The sequence below is a fragment of the Anopheles coustani genome, chromosome 3 (genome assembly GCF_943734705.1).
Source record: "Anopheles coustani chromosome 3, idAnoCousDA_361_x.2, whole genome shotgun sequence".
In the NCBI taxonomy this organism is placed as follows: domain Eukaryota; kingdom Metazoa; phylum Arthropoda; class Insecta; order Diptera; family Culicidae; genus Anopheles; species Anopheles coustani.
In genome coordinates this window covers 75478499-75497447 of record NC_071288.1, presented here as the reverse complement: position 1 = coordinate 75497447, position 18949 = coordinate 75478499, and the positions used below count along the sequence as shown (strand labels likewise).

Genomic DNA, 18949 nt, shown 5'->3' with positions numbered 1-18949 from the left:
CCTGAGGGATGACTCTTACACCACGGTTCACTTAGAGCAGATTTCAAAATTTTCGACTCCCAAAGCGATCGAGCTCAAAGGTTGTGCTACTCGGTGGCAACGTTTCAAACTATCTCGACTCAGCTGTTTTCGAGTCACCCAAAAATTTGCCCAAAACCTCGGCACATGCGCTGCCGATTAATCCTATGCTTGTGTTGGTTTACTGTTTTCCTTACGTTTTTTCTTCGTAATAATGGGGAAAAAATCAAATACCACGCCAAACGACCAATCGAGCGCACTTATACAACTCACCCCCCACACGAGGGTGTCCACGATGGTTGATGGTGGGTTGTTTTTGGAGATCGACTTTAAGAACCATCATGGCTGGTATTTTCACGTTGATCGAAAGTCACTTTGACAGAATAAATCATTTTTAAATCGTATGTTTAACAACTGTCCAAATTACAGTTTCTTTTATTTCCAACAAGACTTCTTATCGAATGCGCTAAGTTAATGTGATTTATCTTAACACTCTTTTTTTACCTTTTTGCTTTCGGCTCCAATTCCGCAAAGGTGCACGAACTCATCGTAAACGTTTTAAATATTGTTTAAACAACATGCTTAATCGATCGCACATACCGTAAAATGTTGTTGATCAACTTTGCAGGTGGTGGCGCTGTTGGTGGTGGTCGAAAACAGTGACCATTCGACCGCCATTTCTAATTTTATCACCCGTCTACGGTACGGAAAAGAGAAAACAATACAAACGGCAGGACTTTCTCTTTCCGGCACACCGGTTGGACGTTTGGATGTGTTGATTTCTGCATCTCTTTACTGTCGTATGGTTCATTTTACTGCGCGACCTTCTCTTGCTTTGCGATCATGTTGTTAGATTTTTTTTCCGAAATAAAATAGAGATCAACATGAACGTAGCCGGTGCCCCTTTCCGCCAACCCGCGGCAATATATTACGAAATGCTGGCAAAAGACGCACCGTGACACGATCCAAGAATAACTCGTTTCATGTTGGGCACATTATAGGTCAAGGATATCCTGAGCGGTAGAGTTGGGGAGGGAAAGTGTCCGTCCGGTGAATTATAAGGTCAGTGAATTGCAGGGATGCAGACCGGTGGGGTTAGGTTCTAGTTCAACTGCACATCACAACAGGGTTTCACGGTCCATTTCACAGACGATCATCGAAAGGTTAGCTAGTTTTTTGGGGTGTTTAAGAAATAATCCAGTTGAGGTGAAGGAATGTGCTCCTTTTAACTGAAAAACTTCGATTGCTCGCAGTCAGGTTTAAAAAATCACCCCATATTTTGAAGGAAAACTCCTTTTCAATCTTTTCTCAACTCAACAAACTCTCAAATTGTTAAAAGCACCGAGATTTTGAAGAAAATTAATTTGAAATAACATTTTTTTTAATCAATTGAAATGTTATATCCAACGTTGCCGAAATCATGGAACAGAAAGCACAGGTAATAATCAAATTTCAGTTATATGTGGTATTATTTACATATAATTGATATCTGTTGAGTGTACGGGGGCTCTTCAACTCTACCAGCAAATCAAAGATTTATTATATGATTCAACGTAAGTTATAGAAAAATTATCATTTGTGAGTAATTGATGCAGAATATGTACAACCTTGAGTTGAATGCAAGAGTTATGAATCAATTTATTTTCTGTTATCGTTAAATGACATATTTCCGTATTTGATAAATGTCTGACAGTAATATCTCATTTCAATACTTTCTAAAATGTGTGTAATAAATTACATTTTGTAACTACAAGTATGCCGGTGCATATTGTCTCACTTTTCTTCTACCTAATATTATGGGGCTGCTGTGAAGTGGGGAGTATTTCTCAACCGAATTTTTATGGGTTTTATCGACATAAATTTATTTAGTAGGCTGCGGGTTGTTGACAAACTTCTTCAAATTAAAACCAATCCTACCCATTTTGTAAATACTTTTAAATGTAATAAATGTTATCATTATCATGTCATCAGAACCAGGAAATAAAAAAAAAAAAAACAAGTCGAACACATTTTTCATCACAAAACCAACAGTTTTTAGGTTGTGTTTGATTTTCCTCTTTTATTACTTTATCTTTATTAGTAATGTCTTATCCTTTCAACGGTGTTTGTTTCTTTTGTCCCGTTGCTTCTTAAATTTGTAACTCGCCTGCGTTCGGTATGTTTGCTATTAATAATTATTAAATTACTGCCCTTATTAACTTGTAATATGCATTACTTTTCAACAATGGTGGCGCGGTAAGCGCACTAATCGAGTTCCATAGCGAGGCGAGGCCGGGTTTGGTGAGTACTGGGTCGTTAAAAGTCTACAAAACGATTAAAAACGTACGCAAAAATATACGAAACAAAAATAAGAGTTTTATCAAACCAAGGAACGTACATAGCGAACGGGAGCGCTTACGTACTACGTTTCAAAAGAAGCACACTTCCGGTAGTTTGTTTTAATTCTTGTGGTCGCATCATTTAGAATTTTAACGCTGCCCTCCATCGCCAGAATGTGTTGATAATTGATTGATCTTCAATAACAGTAGTAACAATAGCATGACTCATCGCTTTCCGTGGTTTGCGATCTTCGACTCACTTTTATCGTCGATTTTCTTCCCAACAAAGTTTTTGCCAGTTCAGTTCTTGTGCTTAAGTACGTTCTCACCAGCAATCCTATGGCATTTTCTTGGCGCTAAGTGATCGCTTTAAGCAGCAGTTGAAACCCCACCGCATCTAAACGTCTAAAGGTATCTCCAAATCAAAACATGGGGAAAAGGCATTGGGCGGTGTGTCGTACGGCTACTGTGGGGGGAGATGCGGGGTTTGCTCGCGGCTTAGGTTTATGTTAATATATGTATACGATGACGAATGGATGGTGGCGGTGATAATGATGATGTCGCTTGAGCTCGTCGAACAATTTGCGTGACGAACTGTTCCACAGATCCGTATTCCTTCCCCTCCTACATGATGACGCATCGTTTTGAATCACCGACGGAACCGGAGGAAGCAGCTTCACGAGGCGCACCTGGTTGGGAATTAATGCTACGGCTATCACTAGATTTAAGTACAGGTGACTTCGTCGGTGCTGTTCCTTCCGAGGGAAGCTGAATTTTGGCGTTAGCTAGCGAGGCATCGTTTTCAGTCGGAGAAGCACCTGGTTCGGTATTGACGGGTATTGCAAGGGTATTGAAAGCGCCATCAGCAGCACGATCGTGTCTGCCCTGACCGTCACTCATGTAGTCGCTATCGGAGTCTTCATCTTCCAGGTCGTCTACGTCTTCGGAGTCGGAAGAGAAGGTTCCGGCGCGTAACCGATTGTCGCCACGCTGCAGCAACTGGAACCGCTCGAGGCGCTGCAAGAGGTGCGGATCGCTCGGAAGAACAAATACTTCCTCTAAATCGTGCACTTCCAGCTTACGCAGGAGCCACGTAGCGACGGTCTGGGTCAGTGGTTTTGGTGGTTCCTCCGATGGAGGTGACCCCGGCGTTGCCTCATCGCTCGCGATTGAACTGGCCATCGCCGATGCTTCCGGCGATGATACGCCACCGCATGGTGACACCGGACTCTGCAGTCCCGAGTCGATACTCTCGGTGTAGCCAACGCCCGACACACTGCCACGCTTGCCACGAGACTCGTCTTCTTCTTCCAATCGACCAGCATGATCGTGTCCTGCTTCACCCACGTCATTGTCTTTTTCCTGCAGGAGCTGAAGACTTCGCCGATTACCCAACGCGAGCTGTTTGGCAGCACTGGTTAGCACGTTCTTGTTCGAATATATTTCATCAATCGTTTGGTCATCATCCGCAGGGGACTGTGTCCCATCGAGTTTCTCGTCTTCAGGCACTGGTTCTGCAACGGACCGAGAGGCTGGTTGTTCGAAGATTGAGACCTCTTTGAGTGCTTGCTCCTCTTGACCAACGACAACCAAGGGCACAGAACACTGTACAGAGCTCTGCTCTTCCTCGCACATCGGTTGTTCAATCTGTGGCTTTTGCTGTAGGTCAGTTTCAGTCTTTTTAACAATAATCGGTTCCTCTACCACGGCAATAGCAGACACCGTTGGTGATTGTGGTGGTTGTGGGGGAGTTGCTAGCAGCACCATATCTTGAGCTTCCTGTTGCTCCTCGATGACGTCCACCTGCGTCATCGGGGGCGCTTCGGCAGGCACCGTTTCGTTATCCTTATCACAATTCAATTCCACCGATTTAATCTGCTCCATCGCGTTGTGTTCTTCTTCTTTTATTTGCTCCGCAATAACCTCCAATGGGTCAACAGTTGGCGGAACAACACTCTCATTTTTCTTTTCTTCCTCCAACAACTCTCCATTGGGAATCTCTTCCAGCGGATGCTGCTCGGACTGTTGCTCCTCCTGGGAGCCCTCGGTATCGAGTTGGTCATCCTTGTCCACACTATCACAACCTCCTCTGGCCCGATGGCCGACGGGCGAAGGGAACTCCGGTTCGATCAGCTGGAAGCCCTCGTGCTTGTGCTGCCTATGAAGGCCACTGGCCGACATTCGCTGCTGCTGTCTTTTATTGGGTTTTGTCTTTTTCTTATTCTTAGTGCTCAGCAGGTTTTTCTTATTGTTTAAGTCCAGCGAACCGGTAGTGCTGGCATCGTCCGTTAAAACGGTTACGGTTGGGGAAGGCGCGCTGGCGGGCGGTGATGCAGCTTTCTCAACTACGGGTCGCTGATCAACGTGCGCAGGAACTTGCTTCTCCTTCACGATTGCCACTTGCTCCTTCCTCTTTCGCCCATTGCGATCGATGGTCGTCCAACAATCAAGATCACTTTCCAATGACGACATACCGTTGGTGAGCGCCTTCGAGCGTGTGAGATCAATGTTCTGTTCCGCGAAGGCAAGTGTCGATTCTATGAGATCCTTCTTCCGAATCTTGTGCGACATCGCAGCAACCGGTCGTACAGCCGTTGCCGTGCCGTTTGTCTGACCGACAGCAGCGGTAGAACCAGTGGGTAATGAGTTTGAGGACGATTTCGGGTGTTTCACTGCTGGTGGTGGCTTCTTCGTTACTCTAGGAGAATGATTCTTGTCCAGTTTGGCCGCTTCGGAATCGGATGAAACACTTCCACCATTTTGCACCGGGGCGGTAGTAGTGGTGGACGGTAAAAACTCTTGCACGTCGACATTAAGCTGATGCTCGTGAGTTGAATCTCCACTGACAGGAGTCACGCCGTTAGGCAAGGTATCACTGGGTGGATTACCTTCAGCCTAGAATTGATAAAACAAAATTTAAAAAATTCATCATTATATTTTAATTTTTTTATATCTCTTTAGAGCACCTACCACCATTGTACTGGATACGTCTCCTGCATCGTAAGTGGTTCCATTTTCTCCAGTGTTCTAATAAATTGGAAACAGAGGTAAAAGAAGAAGATTATAAAGCAAGCTTCAACAAAATACACATCAAATACATGTCCGAAGTATTAGTTTTCATTGTAATAAAATTTAAGAACTGAATTTTAGTAACAAAAATTGCAACCGATTTCCGAAAAATTTAGCTCGAACATGTTAATCCAACGATCCAAAAAGGATCGGTTGATGAAAGATAACATTAAGATGTGTATATCACATAAGTAGATATTAAAATTAGTAGAGTTAAAATAAACTGTTATGTAGATTAGATTTATAAGACATGAGTCGAGACGTGTACTTGCTCGTCTAAAATTTTTGATTTTTGTTTCAACAATAGAAATGAAACGAATAATGAGACACAATTATCAAACATTTTAACACTGAGCTGTGTTAAAACAATATGCTCAAATTTTTTTAAACTATTCATGATTATTACATTTCTAGTATAACACTGGTTTTACTGAAGTTGACAAGAAATTTACAACTCACATTATTTTAACAAATCTTTCAACAAGCGATAGAAAGTTATTTTTCAAAGCACTTACCTCCTCAAAGTGACGGAATCGCTTTTTGCGTCGCTTAAAGCTCGTTTGATGCGTGTACACGTCCCCGTTTGGCATGGTATACTCTCCCGGGCAGTAGATCGGTGCCCCTTTGGTTTGGTGAAATAAAATTAAATCAATTCCGCACATTATTAACCTCCATATTTCATGCTAAATAAATATATCTGATCTTACCTGTATCGTCATACAATCGGTACTGTTCCATCAACCAGCTAGGATAATAGATGGAGCTGTAGAACTGCGCGAAATCGTACCCATCGTTGAACTGATAGAAGCCGTTCTCATAGTCGGACACCTCTTGGGTCGGCACAACCGTCATTTCACCCTCCGCAGCCACCCCATCGCCAACGGCATTCGGATCGATTGGAGCTTCTTCCTGCAACTCCGAGCAAGCCGGAAGATCGGAGGCATGCTCCACTGGCTCACAGTGGTCCACGGAGGTTGTAGTCGGAGGGAAAGAAGGGTTACCACCACCGTCACCTCCGGCCCCTACATCTACTCTACAGGAATCATCGGTCGGAGTAATGCCACCCTCCGGTACGACCACTTCCGCCATCGTCGGCGTCGACTGGTCCTCCGGATTGTTCGTGTTCGTTTCGTCGTTTGCCGGGTATGGCATCGAGTCGGTCGGTTCCACCGTCGAGGGTGGTTGCTGCTGGCAGTTGTTGAAGTTCGGAGGGTAGATGTAGGTCTGGCCGCCGTTGAAGTACGAGTAACCGTTATTATCCACAGCGAATCCTGTCGAAAACAACAAATTAAATATAGATTACTATAAGAAGCAGACAGTTTATCGTATTTTTGGACCTCAGATAACAACTAAGGCACAACCTACCGTTCATCACGAGGACTCCATTTTCGGTAAAGTATCCACACGGTAGAAACGGATACGGATAGTCGAACAGTGGACTACCGTCGGCCGCGAACGAGCCGCCGTACTCGGAAGTGATTGATTCCGTCGTGGAAATGCTGTTACTACCCCCGCCGTTGCCACCGTCGCTGCCTTCGCTCGTGGTGCCGGCGATCGAGCTGGACGCCGTATTTTCGTTCGACGTGCTGGCAGTCGCCGTCGTCGTCGGCTTCGGACGCGAAAGGTAGCCCTTCTTAAACAGAACATCCTGTCGAGGCGTCGTGATTCGTGTGTATTCATCTAAAAACAAGGGGGAAAATGAGGTTTTTCCTCTAGCACGACGAGCTTTATTCCGACGCAGCATGCTTACCATCGTTAACCGTAGTTCCTCCCCCTCCGCCACCACCTGCACCCTCTCCACCTCCTTCACCGGAGGTCGTTTTGCTTGCTGGCCGTCTGGAGTGGGAGTCGTAGTAGGATCTCCGTCCGTAGTAACCACCACCGTTGTAGTAACCCGTGCGGTTTCCCCCGTTGTACGACCCTCGTCCATTCGTCGCCACGGTCCCCGTTCCGCCTGCGGTCCAGCTGGAACGCGTGTGGTATGGTGGCGGACGGCGCCGATGGTAAGCGCCGCCGGTGCGCCTATCCGAGGGCGTCGTTCCATTTGTGGGACATTCGCTGCCACTCGCGCTGGTGTCGGTTCGATGGCCACTCTGTGTGTCCAGGAGTTCGTGCGTGTTGTTCTCCTCCGACGAGTCAAGCCCGCTAGCCGACTCTTTACTGCTGCTACTGTGCTTGGTCGTGGTTGTGTCCGATCCATTCAGTGTCTTCTGGCGGTGACCTGAAGCAGGGCGGAACAAACAGAGTAGATATTTTTGTAAGAATTCTTATCGAAGAACATCAGCAATATGTGCTGCCTCTCTTGCAACGAACACCAAGCAAATCTTATTCTCGAACAGAAATAAACCACACGCACATTCCCAGTTCCCGCAAAACCTTTGGCCACAGACAAAGGAATTACACCACATGAATTTGTTTGATGCAAACGGTGCTCAAATGCATCTCCGAGCATCGTTCTCGTCGCTCTTTGCGTAAAGAAATTAAGGGTGTCACTGTCAGTGCAACAGACATCAACCTTGGATTAAAATAGATAATTGCATTTGCTTTGTTTGCTACAAGAAATTTGGCTACGTCAAACAATCAGAACGTGAATAACTATCACCGTATGAATCATAGATCGCTGAACTTTCACTGATTTTCCGGAGATTCCGGCTTATTTTAATAATTCCTTCATGTTAGGCATTACGAAATCTTACAGTAGTATACCGTTAATCCTTGGTGTTATCAGGATTTGTAGCAGAAAAACTATGGTGGTGTGATTAACTGAATCCTAGTAGTTTATGACTGATAAGTTCGGAAGGAAAACGCAAGGAAAATCGAATTGACTGGTCTTTTTCGTGAAGGATCATTTTGATACCACCGCTTCGTGGTTTGCTTAGAAATTCTTTACAAATACGTAAAAGATAACTCGGCTATTCTCAAACATACGTTGAGGTAAGAGAATAATCTTTTTAATTTTAAGGAAGGACTTCCTGCCGTCTTTAGCTAAACAAACCACAAGTTTAGTTGGTGGAAAAAGGGCCCACAATTTTCGTTGCATTTGATAGAAATATGCAAGCGCCACACAATGTCGAATGTTTGTTATCTCACGTTCGCTGGTTTTCGCTGCCTGCCCGCTCCCGCCACGCTTTTCCCGCCAGCGCCAGTGTTGTTTGGTCTTTGGTGGAAAATAAATTGTACAATTTTGGCAACACAAAAGGCGCACGTAAAATGTATGCTATTTTTACCGGACGGTAGGAAACTACCATGGCGCACTGTGCAAGTTGTGTTGGAGGGTTTTGGTGGTGGAAAGGTGAGGGCCCTCCTTCCGCCGTTTCGTTGCACGTCCCTTCCCCGCCGGTGGTACCTTTAAAACCGTTTCTCATTCTCGCCACTCCCCGCTTGCTCGATCGAGAGGTAGTTGAAGTATCGAATGGCGTACGCGATGTGTCACACGGTGCTGTGCCAGTCACTCTCGCCCGATGTTGCCTCCTTCCGAGTCCTTGCGTCACCAAAAATAGTGCACTCGCACCACACCGGTCCGGTCGCACCCTTCCTTCGACCGTTGTTTTGAAGGCGGGAAATTCTGGGCGGGAGGAAGGGAAAGAAAAAACTTCGGCACACTCACAAACGCGCCCCGTCGTCCGTTTCACCGCCGTGCTTCGAAGTGGTGGCGAAAAAACCATCGCCGTAAACCGTGATCCACACCGCGTTCATGGCATACTGATCTTTTTCGGACTAACATGGTTGGGATTTGGTTGCTTTGGTTGCGCGATTGGTTGATGGCGCAGAAAAACAACCAACAACAACTGCACAAAAAAACCATTGGACAGTCATGTGACAGCGTTCCTTTTTACCCGCCCCCAGTCGCACTTTACTTTCCCCATGTGTACGCCCGGATTCTCATTCTGCATCGAGACAAACAAAGTCCGCAAGGATGATGAAAGTTTGGCCACTTTTTAACGAACGCTTCGTGGTAGTGGCGGCGTATTTTTAAATTTGCAAACCAAATGTGCCCACTGAGAGGTAAATAGTTGCTAGTAGTTTCGTGGCTTCGTTGTCCACCATTCGGAGCGTTAAGAAATGCAGCCTATACAGAGACATACCTAAAGAGAAGTCAAACATTGATACACACGATAAATTACAAATGTACCTGCATTGGATTTTGCAAATACCACTCGAAACCGAAAATGACAAAAGGTTTAACTTTTCCATACGATACCCAAAGACGACCCCCAATCTGGGGGCTGGGTTGGTCTTGAAGCAGGTGACGCAGTTTCGGGTGATAGACCAAATCGTGGAGCGTGCGTTCAAGAGCCAATATCGTTGACGTAGGGCGTTCATCAAGCCGGTTTGTCCCACATGAAGTAACTCCACATGCATTTGTCGAACCATAAGACGAATAACTGGATCCTTGTTTGGTAGAATAATAGGATGGCGGTTTTCGAAGGGTAGAAGAGACCGATCCAGACGGCCTCCCACACGGAGCAATCCTTCAGAGTAGATTGGACGAAGGTTTGCAAACTTCTTCGATGGTTCGTTTTTCACTGCTCGCTGGATTTCGTCGTCAAGATGGATGAGTTGGGTGACACGGATGATCGCTTCAGTAGAACGGCGCAACTCGGGAATCGTTAAATACTGGCTCGTATGTCGTTGGGTTGACGGTCTTCTACAATTTTCCACAAACCGGAGAACGTATCCCATGATTCTCTGAACCGTTCGAAAACAACTAAACCGTTCAAAAAATGAAAATGGTTCAATAGTCACGGTTGGGTTGGCCATCACTCCTTTTAATTCGGGAAGTTCGTCCTCAGGAACAGGATCTGCTGGATTAACCATATAGCTCGCCTCATGAAGGTAATCGGGTCCACTCCACCAGAGGTTGTTGGTTTCCAAGGCTTCTAGTAGCATGCCTCTCGAAACGATGTCAGCTGGGTTGTGATGAGACCTTATATACTCCCATCGACACTCTTCCGTGTGTTTCTGGATTACCGCAATTCGGTTTCGGACGAATAGCTGCAGCTGGTTCAATGGTTTTCGAATCCAAGCCAGAACAATTGTGCTGTCACACCACAGCACAATTTCTTGGAACTTCAAATTCAGGGATGGCAAAACCTTTTGTACTAACCGGGAGAGGAGAAGAGCGGCGCACAACTCTTTGCGTGGGATGGACACATCGTGCTGTGGAGCCAGTTTGGATTTGCTAGTGAGCAAACATAGCTTCGCTGAACCATCAGGAAACAGGCTTCGTAGGTATATAGAAGCCCCGTAGGCCACATTTGAGGCGTCGGAAAATCCGTGCAGCTCGTACGACGTTGCTCCCTCAAATGTGACGCACCTTTGAGTCTGGATGCGATGCACGTGTTGCAAGGATGGTTGGAGTTCTTGCCACTGTTTCATCGATCCTTCGTCGATGGGGTCGTTCCAGTCAGTTTTCAGCTTCCAAAGACGTTGAATGAGTAGCTTAGCTAACACGATGACCGGAGACACTAACCCCAGAGGGTCGAAGAATTTGGCTACTTCCGAATAAATGATGAGCTTCGTAACCCTTTGGTCAGCTGTTGCGACTGGCTTCGGCTGGTGAGCGATATATAGATGATCTGCTTTTGGGTCCCAGAGTAACCCAAGCACCTTTATCGCCTGGTTCACTCCTCGTTCGGCCATTGGGATGGCTTTTTCTTGCTCTTCTACTGGAATATGCTCAAGAAACTCCGGCGAGTTTGAGCACCATTTGCGGATGGGAAACCCTCCTTGGTTGAGAAGCCGCTTAAGTTGGTGTTGGGCTTCTATAACTTCCTCAACCGAGTCCTCACCTGAGAGAACGTCGTCCATGTATGTATCTTCCTTTATTATGCGGGATGCAATCGGAAAGGCATCCCCGTCCTCCTCGACCAATTGGAGCAAACATTTGGTGGCAAGAAATGGTGCTGATGCTGTACCGTAGGTAACTGTACACAACTCGAAGACTCGTAGTGGCTCGGAAGGGTGTGGTCTCCAGAAAATCCGCAGGAAACGTTGATCTTCTTTAGCGTGGAGAATCTGACGATACATTTTGGCGATGTCTCCCGAAAAGGCTACTTTGTACATTCGAAATCTCAGAACAATGGAGTAGAGATCGTTCTGTACAACTGGTCCTACATGCAGCACGTCGTTGAGCGATAACTCGGCTGGAGATGCCTTTGCACTGGCGTCAAACACGACTCGGCATTTCGTGCTCGAACTAGATGGCCGCAAAACCGCATGTTGTGGCAGATAGTAGGATAGCTGGTTGGGTACATCGTCGGATTCACGGATTTGTCGGCAGTGCCCTAGAGTTTCGTACTCTCGGATGAACTCCACATACTGTTGTTGTAGCTCTGGGTTGCGAAGCAGTCGTTTCTCCAACATCATGAACCGTTTGAGGGCTACCGTGCGACCATTGTTCAACAGGGTTTGTTGTTTGTTAAACGGTAGTCGCACAATGAACCTTCCAGATTCGTCCCTTTGATATGTAGTGAGAAAATGGTTCTCGCACTCCAGTTCTTCGATGGATCGTTCCGGGACGTCTGGAACCTCTTCAATCTGCCAAAACTGCTGGATCATTTTTTCGATGTCGACCAAAGCGTGGTGGGAATACAGTGCTGGTATGGTCATTTGCTGCTCTGCTATGGCTCCGGATACAATCCAACCAAACTGGCTATCTTGCAGACGAGGTAGATTATCGGCAAGATCGAGTTGGCTTGGCTTGAGTATATCGAAGAATAACTCAGCCCCGATCAGTAAATCCACCTTGTCTGGCGTATAGAAGGTTGGATCAGCAAAGGTTATTCCCTCCGGAATGTCCCAGTTGTCGATGTTGATATTGCACGACGGGATCGTGCCTGTTATTTTTGGAGTTACCAAACATTCCAAGCTTGTTTGGTAACTGTTCACCCGGGATTGTATGGTAACGGTCAACTTGTCGCGAGCGAGCGTGCGCAACGCGTTGATTCCCATGATCGGAACGTTTGCCGGTCTCTTTGGCAGTCCTAAACGGTTGGTCATTTCCTCGGTAATGAAATTGACCTGAGAACCGCTATCTAGGAGAACGCGGCAGCGATGTGGCTGGTTCTTGGCGTCCAGCACGTTGACCACGGCAGTCAATAGCAGGACGTTCTTACTGGGTTTGATGGTTTGCGATGCACACGCTGTCGAAAGTTGTTCCCGTACCACTGGTCCGCCGTACTCTGCCGCTGTCGATGGAGGATGCACTCTTGGGGTCGGAGGTTGAGGTTCTACTTCTGCTGCCATGGAAATAGTTGGCTGGCCGGTGGGTGCTACGTCCTCGTGCAGGAGCGTATGATGGCGACGCTGGCACTTGTAGCACTTTCTCTTGGAGGGACATTCCCGTAACTGATGTCCCTTCCGCAGGCAGTTGAAGCATAGTCCTGCCTTTTGTGCGGTGTTACTTCTTTCCCGTGGTGTCCCTTTCAGCAGTTCTGGGCAATTTATATTAGGATGGTCCTTACCACAGATTTCGCACTGAATGACCGCTGCTGTATAGCTCTTCTGGGCTGGATGTCTCGGAGAAAGCGGATGGTTGCCCTTTAGTTTGGCCACAGGAGCTGATGATGACGCTGCTGCGCAATTTTCCAAAATCTGGCATCGGGATTTTAGAAATGCCATCGTCTGCTCGTAACGGGGCAGCTCTCCTTTCCGCTGTGTCCCTTCCCAGGCTTTTCGGGTTGATTTGTCTAAAGCCGAAACCAACAGATGGACCACCATTGGTTCCGACACTCCTTCCAGGTTTTGTTTTAGGAACCTGAGACTTTCCACATGCCGGGAAGTCTCTTGGACTAGAGCTCTTAGCTCGTGGAAGTTTTCTGACGTCATCCTTTTGAGGTTCAGCAATCCGTGGATGTGGCTGTCCACTATGGCTCGATGATTGCCGAAGCGCTCCGTCAGAATCTCCCAGGCTTGCTTGTAATTGCCAGCGTTGAGGATGCTGACATCAATTGCACCTGCAGCCTCGCCGACCAATGCCTTTTCAAGGTGATACAGCTTCATAGTATCACTGTCGCCGGCATTGGCCATCAGGTCCTCGAAGATGGCCTTAAACTTGGGCCATGCAGCGTAAGTGCCGTCGAAAGTCGGGATCGGTGCCTTGAGCGGTTGCTGCTGGATGACAACTTGAGCCGCGGCAGGCTTGTTGTTCGTTGTCTTTGATTCCGCGGCTAGCAGCAACTCCTCGATTCTATTGGACGCCTCGTAGAATACTTCTTCGAACTCGTCGTAGACGCCGTCCTGCTCTGCCATTGCGCTGTCTGGAATTAGGCCTACGATGGTGGTGTGTATGGCACTAAATTCCGCGTACACAGTCGCGACGGTTTTGGCGAGCACCTTCAGCTGGGAAACGGTTGGCTCTTTCGTTTCCTGCAGCGTCTGCTCGATTCTCAGTAATTTGGCGTTGATCTGCGCTCGTTGGCGGACTGCCGTCTTCAGCGCCTTTTCCATCTTCTCGCTGTCCTGAGGTTCACTTGTTGAAGTACTCGCTGTCGGCTCACTTGACTCACTCGGCGTCTTCGTAGGGGAATCCGCTTGCTTGGATGGGGTGTGCCTAACTCGTGGCATCGGGTTGTCTTTTCACTTTTCACTAGCACAATGGATCCGGTTCGACTGGACCATATGTTCGGTGTGCGGCCGAACGAACTTACACACAGACTTGCACCGACCTTCCTCGTGGCGTGAGGAAGGATCCAGGGAGTGACTTCAGCGGATGGAAGCCACCACTGCCTGGATGGAAAGAGCTCGGAAGTAACCTCCGCGGATTGAGGTTACTCGCTCTGGAAATATCAGTAAAGTCGATGGGCAGGCCAACAGACTAGTACTCTTCCTTTCCAACTTATGGAGACTTAGACGGCAAAAAGGTGTCCAAATAGAACTACCGTGGGTCGGATTCCGTTTCGGATCTAATTGCCTTGATAAATAATGCCTATGCTTCTTTATTCCAAGTTCTCCATGTATTTTGACAGTTTCGTGGCCTCAAGGCATCCCACGATCGGATGCTATTATAGCGATATCTAAATCCTAGCTACTGCTTTTTATCCTAGTTCTACACCATGCTGTACTAGCGATGAACAGTGCTTATCGCTGTATTCTTGCTACGTCTTTCTTATCGTTTCACGTTGTACAGTTCTATTCTGTACTCTGTTCTAAAGGTTTGGTTCTAAACTATATTGCCTACATTCAGGCGTTCCGTAGCTTCCGATCTAGACGGAACAATGCTTATTTGAGAGAAGCACCTCCTCTTCAACGTACTGGCCAGCATCCAAGAGCGACCAACATCGATAGAGCAGACCGGTCAGAGCGACTGCGTTACGCGACCCCTTCCAACAAAATCACGACCACATCCTGTCTGTGTCCTGTTTTTTTTATGGAGACGGACAGTGACTGAACCGCCTGCTGTGTCATTTTTTCTCACCGTTGCTCTTGGTTTCCACGCCATCATTAGCATCACGATCATGGGACTCGTGACCCATATACCGGTACGAAGGTGCTTATGTAAGATAAGTAGGAACCGCAAACTGGGAGCCGCTTGAAGGAGTAAGTGGACACCAGGGCGGGTTACACACAGAGGCCACTCCTCGTTGTGGCTTGATTGAGTGTAGGTCCAATCAGCGCGATTACACCAAATACAAATTCGGAAGAATAATTCCTATTGAGAAGTAAACGCCGATCTAAGCGAGCAGAGAGAAGATGGATGGCAACTATGAGCGGGGACTAATAAGAACCATCCTACTTGCTGATGCAAGAGCTCGGTAGATGAGATAATAACCCCTGGAGCATGTGTTGCGCCCGTACGGCAGAGATTGTTTGCCCAACGCACACCTGAGCATTGGGATTCGGTGCTGATTTGCCTACTGGCTTCCACGGGGTGCAGCAATCTCTATGTTGACGGGTTCTTCCCTTTTTCTTTGGTCATTAGACTGTCGCCTTGCGTCACTGATAACGCATAGGCGCAGGTGAGTCCCTTCCATGCGAACATAGCCAGGGATCGACGGGGGTTAAGGGGTGTTTGCTTTGAACAACTCTAGGAGGCACGTCTTCATTTCCTTCTTGGAGAGAAATGAAAACTTCTCTGATGACTGGGAAGTATAGATAGAAAAAATTAAACCACACCACTGTGTCAGAAAACGACAGCCATGAGGCAAGGTTGGATAAGCTTCAAAACCATGTGTTTGCCGGATATCTTCGAGTCCCTCCTTGACGCCTATGTCGCCCCAATATCTTATCTTTGAAACCCGCAACGAATGCTTGATGTTCGATGGATGAAGAGGTTTACGCGTACTGAGGACGGAAAATGCTGAAACCGACCACGACCACCACGTGTTTGCCACCTTAAGTCCGCGCCCCCGGGCCTGGATCTTGTCGCAAACGACAGTGTAGTGTCTCCGAACGCGCTTGTTCACGCTCTGCACTATCTCTGATTAGAAAGTATATCATAATTGGCTTGTGCAGGTATACCGATAGTAAGCGCGAAAGAGAGCGGACATCAGAAGCCACAAAGATAAATAGATCACACCCCGTCACACCGGAGGACCGCCACCGGATGGGCATATCGTGTTTAATGCTGCAGATAATTAGATCTACCAACATCACTGGCTTCTTCCCGGCCACCGTCTGCAACCAAGCGCCGTATATCTGCCTATGGAATTGCCGGAAGAGCGCGAAATGTAACATCTCTTGGCGCTGCACTGTGGTGGTACGGCAACGTAAGAGGCTGGAGACCAACGAAGATCAGGAGCCCTGGAGCGACACCCTGCGCTACCTAATCGTTAAGTCCACGACATCACCAACTTTACTTCTTTCGGCCCGCTTCGAACTCTCTGCATTGGGTAAAGCGTGCATCGGCTGCAGGGTCTTCCCGTAAGCATCAAATTACCAGTTCAAACTGGTAGATAAAAAGCCGTCTGTTTACACTGATAGATGCTCCGTTTCCAGTGTTTCGTAACCCTATTCTGTTTATAACAATAAAGCAGTTATGCCCTACCATATGCATAGAGCTTCATTTCTATTTATTTCGTTTGATTTTAATAAAAAAAAACGGAGTTTTTCTTTTATTGCATCACTTGCTGCAATGTAAAGTAACTTATTTTTAGTACTTTGAAGTTTCATTAAAAGTGCTTCTTTTGTAGTTTCGTAACCCACTTTCAAACTTAGTCAATAGTTTTGCAAAAGATAAGTTTTGTAGTTTCTATCACGTTCAGGCTTCATCTAAAGTATCTCAAATGGCATTTTTTAGTGTTTGAAAATGTAGCTAATTTTTTTGTTTACAAGCTTACAAAATCTCAATTAAGATAATCTCGCAAGAGAGTTTAAGAGTTTTAAAACTGCAAAAGCGATGTAGCTCATACAATGCGAGAATGGTGTTGAATCTATACAAACTTTTCAAAACAAATCTTATTTTAATGTGTTTGATTTTCATAAAAAAAATTTATGCAATACGTATACATATGATTTTTTTAAATTAAAATTTTGACCTTCCAAAAAGTCATTTTTGGGATTGAAAACAAACGGTAAAAATCCAATTTTTTTTTTCGGTAAGCAAATAGAAGCACACCACTTGAGAACCACTGCTCTGCTTTCCACAAGCATCTCGCGGCTGTCAGACAATTGTCGAAAGGCGCGTGATGGATTTGCGGTGCGTTACTTATTTCTGGAACATCCCGGGGGAACTCTCTCTAGCACGGAGCGAGATGGTCTTTTGCTTCTGTTTTATTTTTTGCCCCCTGTCAACCTTGCCTAGCGCACCACGCAACGGGCGAACCCGCGTGGTCGAACGCCGAACGCGCTAAAAACAGCTTTTCCGTCCCTGGAAACATGTGCGTTCTTCGCGCGGGTCTTCGACTTGGTTCGACTTGCTTGCTCGAGAAGACCGGCGATAGAGGAATTCATTCACACATCTCTAAACACACTTACCTCCGGCTCCTGCTCCATAGTGATGGTGCGACGGGTGGTGGTGGTGGGGGTGCGGATGCTGTTCACTGTCCGAGCCGGTCGCTACCGAGGTCGTGGTGTTGGCAAGCGACAAGGACACCCATTTGGTTTTTCTCTTCGCCCCCTTCGCCATAGCGCTTTCCGGTCGTGTATCCGAACAGTTGATAACTGAAACTCTTTCCGATTCCGATCTCTTCAAAATGATCCAACCAATATCCTTTTTCGATACGGCACCCGGTGGCCTACTCCAAGCACTACGGCACGTTGTGTTTCCCGGACACTCCCTAGGACTTCACCATTCACTTCCAACTTTGATATACCGAATTTCGTTGGTGGATATTTTTACTTAAATCAACTCCTCAACGCGCATTCAAAGTGATTCTTCATGGATTAAAATCATCCAGCTTTCGTGGACCGGAGTCGTTTCGCTTCGTTTCGAGCAGGGAAATATTTCGGGTGGGATCGATTTGCGGGGGGAGGAGGCCGTGTGGGTGTTGGGTGGGTTTATCAACTGGTTGTTGGGGGCAGCTAATATCTAGGACTATGTCTAACTCTTCTACACTAGTTATATTACGTTCACACTTTTCCTTTCACGTTATCTGCAATGAAATTAAATCGAAACAAAAACACAGCATTATGGGCACACTGCAATTTATTGTGTAACTTTTCGGTTACGAGAGGAAGCACAATGTGTTTGAGAAAAAATTTCCTTTCTCGTGTTATGCCATAACACAGTTTTAAAGAGTCACTTTGGTGAGGTCATACAGAAAATAAATGCAAAGGCACTGCACTCATTGCATATTCATCCTTGCCAAGGACTAACTTCAAGAGCATTCCACATTTTACAGGTCGAAAAACGAAACATTATTCCACCGAATTAAATTTGCCAGCATATGCACACGTAATTAGCGCTTATTTTAAATTTTTTCCACCGATTACCGATCGAGATCGATCGCGCTTAGATAATCACTCACGGTAGCAGCACACGGTCGACCTGACTTCACAAACACAGTTCCAACAGCACACTCCGACGGTCCCGACACTTCTTGGATGCCCTGCCGTGCGAGAAACGTCTCGGGACCTGGCACGGGCTTTGGCCACGGAACGAGAAGACCGAGCACACTACACACTACAATGATGACGATCGCAGCATCCCGACCGTGCCAACGGCAAACGACGATCATCCTTTCGTTCCATTTTAGAACCAAAAACACGGACACCCTCAGATGGTCGAACTTCACTGCTCGTCGTCGGGTTGCGCTATATACGCGAAGGAGATTCTCGTTTGCTCGATCGGGATGTGGCACCACCCGATCACCTTCTTCTGCCCTGCTGGCGTCTACAATGAACGGTCGGATCTGTGGCCCACGGTGCGTGAACATTCGATGTGGGATAGAGCAAACGTCAGACTGTCAGTCGGCCACCGAGACATCACTCACCGAGACAACGACTCGACTATCATCGGACGCTGCAGCACTTGTGTGGACTGTGCTTCCCAATTCCTGCAGGGGAATGTATGCCGGGAAGGGGGAGAAAAGGGCACACATACTCACGCGAAAGAAAGTCCATGCGATCAAACTAAAAACACGTATCTAAAAATGTCCCTTTAT

The 18949-nt window shown here is 46.8% G+C and overlaps 1 protein-coding gene across 1 annotated transcript; it reads right to left on the bottom strand.

Moving 5' to 3' along the window:
• Nucleotides 1-2067: 2067 nt before the first annotated feature.
• On the bottom strand, nucleotides 2068-17472 carry LOC131266694 (uncharacterized). Its single transcript, XM_058269308.1, has 8 exons — nucleotides 17360-17472; nucleotides 9068-9081; nucleotides 7156-7626; nucleotides 6771-7085; nucleotides 6113-6676; nucleotides 5921-6027; nucleotides 5307-5363; nucleotides 2068-5231 (listed from the first exon to the last, which is right to left on the bottom strand). Exons 1-8 carry the CDS (start codon nucleotides 17470-17472, stop codon nucleotides 2961-2963), a joined length of 3912 nt encoding a protein of 1303 aa, XP_058125291.1. The 3' UTR covers nucleotides 2068-2960.
• Nucleotides 17473-18949: the final 1477 nt, after the last annotated feature.

Coding starts and splice junctions, on each gene's coding strand:
- LOC131266694 (XM_058269308.1), bottom strand. CDS start 17,472: ATGGCGAAGGGGGCGAAGAGAAAAACCAAATGGGTGTCCTTGTCGCTT. Junction 6,677..6,770: donor TGGAGTCCTCGTGATGAACG/GTAGGTTGTGCC, acceptor TGTTTTCGACAG/GATTCGCTGTGGATAATAAC. Junction 5,364..5,920: donor GATTCCGTCACTTTGAGGAG/GTAAGTGCTTTG, acceptor CCAATTTATTAG/AACACTGGAGAAAATGGAAC.